The 9,239-nt window shown below is 34.1% G+C and overlaps 1 protein-coding gene across 1 annotated transcript; it reads left to right on the top strand.

Moving 5' to 3' along the window:
* Positions 1–201: 201 nt before the first annotated feature.
* On the top strand, positions 202–6,900 carry LOC130805927 (pyruvate dehydrogenase (acetyl-transferring) kinase, mitochondrial). The gene is made up of 6 exons (XM_057670766.1): positions 202–812; positions 2,825–3,083; positions 3,219–3,399; positions 4,373–4,520; positions 4,589–4,802; positions 6,712–6,900. The coding sequence occupies exons 1-6, from the start codon at positions 564–566 to the stop codon at positions 6,768–6,770; spliced, it is 1,110 nt and encodes a 369-aa protein (XP_057526749.1). The 5' UTR covers positions 202–563; the 3' UTR covers positions 6,771–6,900.
* The last annotated feature ends 2,339 nt before the right edge of the window (positions 6,901–9,239 follow it).

The following is a 9,239-nucleotide window of genomic DNA, read 5'->3' as shown; positions in this document are numbered from 1 at the left end:
ATTATATTTGTTATATTTGACTTTTTATGTAATTCAATATATTATTTAATCATGTATACATTTAAATATGCAATCTAAAAATTATTAAAAGTTAATATTATAAAAATATACAATTAATCGATTTGAATTTTTCTTACAACCGTAATATATAATATAAACTTAAAAGATAAATAATATTAATAACTCTAATATGACAAATATTTCGAATAGAAGAAGTATAATTTACACTCATGGTCATAAATCATAGATACATCAACTTACAAATGACAATAAATTCGATAAGACCGTAGAATTTTTGTTCGAAACGAAACCCCAAAAGGGGAGTGTAATAGTGGTCTCTCTTTAATCACACATCCCTGTTTTCTCTCTCCTCATCTATTTATGCTTCTCACCATCATCTATGTCAGTCTCACATTCATGAATCATAAACCTTTAATCCTTTCGCGCATGATTTTCTCCCCAATTTCTCACCCATTTTTCTGGGTACTTTTCGATTTGGACTGGGATAAGTAATTCTGTTTAACCCAACTCATACAATTTCATAATTATAGTATTAATTAATCATGGCGGTAAAGAAAGCAGCGGAGAATTTCTCAAAGAGTTTAATAGATGAGATTCATAAATGGGGTTCAATGAAACAAACAGGTGTAACTCTTAGGTATATGATGGAATTTGGGTCTAAACCAACTGACCGTAATTTGTTGATTTCAGCTCAGTTTCTTCATAAAGAACTTCCCATTCGTATTGCTCGTCGTGCTATTGAACTTGAGTCTCTTCCTTATGGTTTATCGCTTAAACCTGCTGTTTTGAAGGTAGTTTATCTTTTTCTTCTTTTTTCCTTTTATTGTCTTGTTGGGTGATTTTGATTTTGATAAATTCATTGGTTTTGGTTTGAATTTTGTTCTGGGTTTTTCACATTCATCAGAAATTTGAGTAAACGGAGCAAGGATAAAACTAGTTAGACGCGGGTCATTTTTCTGGTTTGTTATTAGTCTTTATACTGGTTTTGTGTATGCGTTTTCCGGCTTTTTTTTAATTTTCATTTGCAAGTCTGTCTCAAACTGAGGGTGTCTTTGGCCGCAACCTTCCTCTGTGTATGTGTAAGTGTACGGTGTGTCGTCTTCTGTCACTTCTCCTACCCTGATCATATTTTCTATGAGTAGGATGATGATGCAGTTCTTGGAATAAATTTATGAGTTTTTGGCAGATTTTGATATTCTTTTCTCTGGAGTAAGCTTTTTGTTGAAAGTAGAGTGGTTCAAAACATACTTGTTGATCCAAAATTTACCCACCTTGTAACCAAATCCGATTTGATTTAACCTGACTTAAAAATGATTTACAATTATATAAAAACAATATGAACACAAAATCGGATTTCAAACCCACTTGAAACATCTAACCTAAAATCAACCGATGACCCGAATCATAAATTTTCTGGTTTGTGGTAGGAATCGAAGTCGCTTTTCCGCGTAAAATACTACTCAGTTTTTAGACAAATTGGGTGATGACTTTGTCATTACTACTATTAAACAAAATTATAAGTGGTTTGACTGTTAGCAAGTTTCAGAAATATTTGGTGATTTTGTTGGTTCTTTTTTGGTATATTGACCTTGTTGTTTTTCTTTAATGAGTAATTTGTTTATTTTATAGGTTGTTTTTGGGTATTTTTTAGACTGATTTTGGGTGTTTTTACCCTGTTGTCATTGTTTATTGAGATTTTTGGTATAACAGAATGATCCCAATTCCTAAAATACTTTTTGAATGCATTTTCTTTAATTGGTCTATTTGCTTTTGCTTTATATAATTGTTTGTCTTTTTTTATTCTATATCTGTTTGACTGTGATTCATTTCTCTGGTGTGTTTTTGTGTTGATTTTGTCTTTACTTTTAGAATTAATTATTTGTTTATTATACTGTTCTTCACTGTGTGAAGTTAGGTGATGATATCATATTGTGTGCATCAGCAACACCTTTAAATAAATGAATCAGAAAGTGAAAGTTTCTAAAAGATACTTAGCATTACATATCACTAGAAATTTTGTTTAGTTTTACTTTAGGACTTGCAACCTGTCACATTAGTACTACAGTAGTGATCTTTATCTTATGCTGCAAACCTTCAACAAAGTTTTAATCTTTTCAGAGTTTCTGTTAAAACCAGTGAAACATTATTTACTAGTTAGTTCGCCTTTTGAGATCGCAATTCGCTTAAAATGGTCAAGAAATAGCCTAAAACCAATCACAATTCGCTTTTTTCGATTTGCGAGACAATTAGCGAATCATGTGACACTGGTTAAAACATATACTCTATATTAGTTTGTATAAAGATTGTCTGAATAAGGTACTTAAAAAATCCACTGGGCATACTTCTCCATTGGGTGCCTTGAAATGCAAATTCGAGGTTCGGGCATACTGAGAAATGAATAATGGGGGTGAGAGGTGTAATATCTAGTAACTTTTCCACATTTTTTAATTAATACGCGCTTGTATATGATTGGCTCTTGCAACTTTGAAGTATGAGTGCTATGTTATGCTGTTTTATGCTTGCTTGACGGTTTCTTGTATTTGAGTAGCAAGCAACAATGCTGAAGCACAATTATATCTGCTTTGTGGTGCATCTTTATTGATCTGATAAGATTGATTTATGAGCATATGTTCTGCTTTATGAATAACTACCCTAGGATATTCGGAAACATAAGCAGTTTGTTTACTAACCATCATATCATCCTATAATCAGAATCCAATTTGTGATGTTGAAAATTTTGAACTTTATATTAATCATTGTTGTTGATCTAATTCTGTATAGTGTATACACTTTTTCTTCTTAGGTGCATGATTGGTATGTGGATTCTTTCCGTGATCTCAGATTATTCCCTGATATCAAAAATAAAAACAATGAATTAGAGTTCACTCAAATGATTAAGATGATTAAGGTCAGACATAACAATGTTGTCCCAATGATGGCCATGGGGGTCCAACAGTTGAAAAAAGGCATGGATCCCAAGATTGTAGATGAAGACTTGGTTGAAATCCATCAGTTCCTTGATCGTTTTTATATGTCAAGAATAGGGATCCGCATGCTCATAGGTTTGTCTTTTATTTTTTGGTCATTTTATTCATTTTTACTTTCACTTCTTTCTTATTTTCTGATTTCTTTCTCTTCCCCCTTGCTGTCTCAGATGGCACCATTTAATAGCGCTAAATTTTTTTGGTTAAACTCAGGGCAGCATGTGGCCTTGCATGATCCAAATCCTCCTCCTGATCGTATCGGGTACATACATACAAAAATGTCTCCTGTAGAGGTTGCTCGAGATGCTTGTGAGGATGCTCGTGCAGTTTGCATGCGCCATTATGGCAGTGCACCTGAAATTGATATCTATGGAGATCCTAACTTTACCTTTCCGTAAGCTGCCCTGTTTATTTACTTTGTTATCTAATTTACATCTCTTGCAGTAGCTACTTTTAATTACTGTTACAGAACATATACCTTTGTGCTTTGAAAGTAATCTAGCTGGTACAAGATATGCAATTAGAGAAAAGAGCGTAAGAGAAAAAACCTAGTGAGTTGAAAAAGCCTCATTGCAGAAGAAACTCGGCTGAGGGTTAGATGTGCAATTGTGTGTGTTGTGTGCCACCTAAAGTTTAGATCAATGATTATGCATATTTAGATGCTCCTTATGATAGTTGAATTCTAAATAGATGTTGGCCTTGCAGAATTCAAGTCTAATTTGAACCCTGACAGTGTCCTTCAGCTGTTGTAGACAACTTGGTGAAGCCATTTTCGATAATGTGATTCTTCCTAATTGTAAAATAGCCAACTAATTTGGTCTTTACCCTGACAGAAAAAGAAATCTAGGTAATGTTCAACAAGGACACATTTTTTGTTTTGGGGGATAGTTGCTGATCCTTTGGCTGTTTGAAACATTACTCTTATGAGGATATAACTTTCTCTGTAACATGACGTTTTGAGTTAAATTGGCAATTTTAAAATACATGTGGGTTTTGTAGGACTAGATATTTAGTTGTTCTTTGAACATCCTTCTGATGAATCACTTGCAGTTTGGGAGTCTAAATGCATGAATAGTTATGTGGTTCTGCAAAATCTAGCAACTTTCTCTTTTATTTCTATTACTTGAATGTTTTGTCAAGCCGCACTAGTAATGCAGATTAAGCAGAAATTAGTATTTTATGTTTAATATCTCATCTTTGTAGTTCAATGTGCTGTACAAGTAATCCAAACATGCAATCTGGTCAAATTCAATGTCTGAATAAAATTTGGTGAATTAATTATCATGAAATTTTGTTCTCTTTTGACTTTGACCGTGCAGTCCTGTGAATGGAAGTGTATAATAGTTCTAATTTTATTGTCCTTTCAGGTATGTACCTTCACATTTACAGCTTATGGTTTTTGAGTTGGTGAAAAATTCCTTGCGTGCTGTTCAAGAGCGATTTATGGACTCTGACAAAATTGCACCACCAATTCGAATTATAGTAGCTGATGGAATTGAGGATGTCACAATTAAGGCATGTTGATGCTACGACATAATTTATTTTATTAGTTGCAATTTCTTGACTTTCATGTGCCTGTACAGGTTTCAGATGAAGGGGGTGGAATTCCACGAAGTGGTCTCCCTAGGATTTTCACTTACCTTTACAGTACTGCTGCAAATCCGTTGGATGAACACTCTGATCTTGGAACTGGTGAATATGTAACTATGGCTGGATATGGTTATGGACTTCCCATTTGTCGTTTATATGCTCGTTATTTTGGAGGTGATCTTCAAATCATTTCTATGGAAGGATATGGTAAGTCCTCTTTTCTTAGAGTTCAATCCCATCCCTGCCTCTCATTTTGGTCTAATATTGGATCTATCTGACATGGTTTCTAGCTTTGCTCTATTCTTCCATTAGTTTGCCTTAGCTAATACCTCTAGACTATTGAACTACATAGATTTATTGCGATCATTTTGACTTTCATGCTTTTGGGTTTATCTTGATCTATAAACTCTGAGACAAATACATTGACTAAGTTTTAAGTTTTTTCTGTTATGTCTCAAGATTATGCAAAGTAAATGATTTTGAGTTGTTAGTACAAACACAGTCGTTTGAAATGAGAATGGAAGAATAGGAAGGCTTGGAGTTTGTTTTATTATGCACTGAGAGGAGGCGTAGTGTATGCTCTGGAATTGCTTCATCAGAGAATTGGAAGTTTATGAACTGGACAGACTGCAGTTTTGTTTAAAATTTACATTTACATGTTTATTTTGGCAATAGAAACACAGAACAGGCTCTTTTTTATTGCCATGGTATGATTGTGTGCAATTGACCGCTCCAATACCCACCTAGGCCGGAGTCACTTAGTGGTATTGAGGTAATAGATTGTTGGTTGAAACAGGGAAAGAACAAGACCCACAAGGGCTAGGATGACTCAGTAAGCTATTTGTCGATACGAGTTACATCCTTTGTTTGGGAGGGAATTTAACAATAAAATGCAAATCTGACTCCCATCCTTTGTCGCGAAGAAAATTTAGCTATCAAATGTACAATGAAGTCTCACCTGTTTATTATGTTCAACCCCATCCCATCCGAACGGCCACACCCCTTTAAAGAAAGAAGTAAGACAAAGAGAACAATTAGTTCTATATCATATAGCTATTTTTAAGGGTTGGAAAGGAATCAAAGAAGCAAATCCATTACTTAATGTTTCTATTGGTTGCGTAAGTAATGTTTCCATTTACCGATAGTTAGGCGTCATGATAACCACATCACCATTACCACGATCCCATTGCCGCATTTTTACACCATGACTATTACTGTTGATTTTCCTCCCTAACTCATTGATCCCATTCCCTCTAATATATTGTCAATTGGAGAATGTCATCAATTAGTTTGTGGGAGCTCTAAATCACTCATGGCCCTAGTTGATTTTGTTGCTGCTTCCGCCGTTGCCAGAACTTCCTTTTGCAGTGTAAATAAATCTTTTTTTTTTGGCTCTCAGCCTTTATAATATGAAAACAGCTTTCCTTAATCATTGATGGTTGTACTAGAATTCTAAATGTTTCTCATGTTTGTCCAATGTCATCTTCACAAACACTCCCATGTGTGGACAAAATATGCTGGCTACAATTTTGAAGATAATGCTCTTGCCAATAATGTGTTATTTATTTAAATATAATACAAGATAACGTCACTTATTTTGCACGTTGCTCGAAATATAGGCTCCATAAATCTCGATTTTTGTGAATTGTCTCGAGAAGCAAAGTAGAGAAGGACTTTGATGTAAGGGGAAAGGTGGGGATAAGTCTAGTTGATCATAAGCCTTTCTTAATTTCATGGAAAAATCTAACAATATTCTACGTGACTAGTCATTACTTTCGTTTGTCTATACTTCATTAGTATTCACACTAGCTAGCTAGAGTTTACATCTCTGTATGAGCTTGAACCTTCGAAATACAGTTAATATCTTCCGTGGTGCTGTCCTTGCAGCTTTTCTTTAGTGAAATGGTGTATTGATGTGCTATAAGCCAAACTGTTAGTGTATACTCCCTGTCGTTTGTACTGCGTTCAGAACATACGTATGAAATTATCAGTATATTATTATTATTGATGTTAGAAGCATTCTGATTGTATCTGCGTCTAACACTTCCATTTCGTATGGCTGAGATTAGATAATCTTGTGTGTGATTCTGATAAGTTCTAATCTGCGTTGTTGCAGGTACGGATGCCTATCTGCATTTGTCTCGACTGGGTGGCTCGCAAGAACCACTGCCGTAATAGCATTGCAGATTACCTGTTTATTTAAATGTATTTAAATTTCTAATTGTTTCGTCAAGATAGTGATTACGAAAAAGAAGAATGTATTATTATGACTCTTTCAGGTTTATATACTTATTATTTGCCGCAATCAGGCCACCTGTTTATGGGTTTAGCGACACGCTTTTACTCCCTTCGTCCTCTTGAATTTGCCACATTTGCTTTAAAAATTCTCACCGCAAATTCAATAAGGCAGTCGGCAGGGGAGTATGCATCACATTTCTTATTCTTGTGAGGAAGTTGTTGGTCTAAAAGCTCTATTTAATGTGATGAGAACTGAGAAGAAATGGAATGACTGAGAGGAAGAGGATGAATTTTGAATACCATGAACTTTGCCTATAATAGAGAGTTTTGTATCCACTATCCACTTATGGGTCACATCTTTTTAGTTTTATCATCAACTTTATTTAAAATTTTTACTTTAAACAAGTAATAAATAATGATTAAACATAATAAATGAAATGAACTATGATTTTGATATTTTATTTTTATTATATAATGTTAAAGCTTTAATCCTAAAAAATTTTAATTCGCAATATCGATTAATAAACTAGTCTAGTGAATGGTAGAGATTTTATGATATGTTATATATTCTAATACGCCTCCTTGCACGTGAGCTTTTTTGGCGATCTTTTTTACATCTGGCGTTGAATATTGCACCTTAAATGAGGGGTGATTGAGATTCAAATGCTGACCTTTTTGCCATGTTAGTTTCTGATACTATGTCAAGAAATTAATTCAATCTATGCTGATGGTTGAAGTCTAAGAATATGTTATATACTCTAGTAGAAGGTATTCAGCATGTTGATGGGGAACTTGACTGACATCCTCGCTCTCTTCTAGCTAGAGTTGGACTCATGTATGCCAACAAACTCCTGAGTGTAACATATGACAAAAGATAGTCGCAAAAACTAAGGACTTGTTAAAATGACTGGATTATTTATTGTACTATTTGGTTATGGTGACCTATGATGTGCAAGTCTGTTTCATAAATTTATTTTGTTACGATACTGATCTTCAAAATGTCTTGCTAAAATGTCACATTTTGCTCTGGATTTTCTAAACTAATAGTAGTGGAGATGTATCATCATTCATCAGCAACTAAATATAATGATTACCACTGATCCTAAACATGTGCAAAACTTTATGTAGTTCTTCCGATTATGGACATTTCCATAGTGGCAAAATGAACGCATTGTGATCAGTGTTTTGCCCTCTACTAGTTATGTGGTAAGCAATGACAATGTTAAGATACGCTGCTACATAATATAAGCCACATGCATGGAGCTTCAAACCAATGTAGATAAGGTGTTGATCCTTTATTGTGACCTCCAACTCTGAATAGAACATCATCTATTGATTCTGCTATTAAATACAAGTAGTTACAGGTAGCCCTATTACAATGATATAATTTCTTGTATTAGTTTAAGATAAAATCAATAGTTACTACCTCTACTTATTGACAAATACTATATAGATATATATGTACTTCCATTCCCAATTCCATGGCTTTCCATAGTAAAGGTCAATTGTCCTCGCCTCCCATCTCGATAATGATGATTGCTCTAAATCGACAATTCTCATCTCCAACAACATCAATTTAATTAAAAAAACTAAGGAACGAGGATATGTGGAACAACTTCTAGGCATGGAAAAAGAGAGAAATCTCGATCTTTGGCATTTATAAAACAAAAATTATCTTTGTAAGAAGTATAAGATATAATCAACATTGATAAAGAAATGAGAATATGAACATACCAGATAAATTGACATGAAAATTAAATTCGATTGATGATTGAGTGGATAGTCCACCTGATTGCCCTATAGATGAAAAACGAGAGCCACGTTTCTCACCCTTTCAACAAGAATCGTGTATACTCAAATGAACGAGGCTAACGTTGCTGATGGTTGGTAAGCCCCTACTTGGTTGGATTACCCTATGGTTCAAGTATATTGGTATGATTTGGGGTGAAGATGGTTTTCAAGCACCTTGAGACACACGCCGCACAGTAATTGATCTAATTTAAGCCTTACGGACATCGTCTAACAATGATTAAAAGTATTTCGCATCCTATGCATATAAACTACGCACATCCTCATTAGTATCATCCCCTCATCATATCTTAAAGTTTTTCAAAACAAATGTATGTCAACAAAATATACAACACCACATTTTGTCTCGCATACATATAGCGCACAGGAGTAAGGCAACCCGTAAGTAACTCAAAGAACACAATAACATTTTTTAAACATATTATCTCCGATATCTAACTTATGGTTATGCTCTAGTTGAAGTATTGATAAAGTTTAATATAATACGTTATAATATATTGGTATTATCCAGTGCATTTGTAAATGTTGCTCATAAAGTACTATGGTGCTTGTCTAATCTTAAGTTGTTGATTTGTTATTTGTACTTGCACCCTTTTA

Source organism: Amaranthus tricolor, chromosome 2 (assembly GCF_026212465.1).
Source record: "Amaranthus tricolor cultivar Red isolate AtriRed21 chromosome 2, ASM2621246v1, whole genome shotgun sequence".
NCBI lineage: Eukaryota > Viridiplantae > Streptophyta > Magnoliopsida > Caryophyllales > Amaranthaceae > Amaranthus > Amaranthus tricolor.
This window is presented reverse-complemented; position numbering and strand designations above follow the sequence as displayed.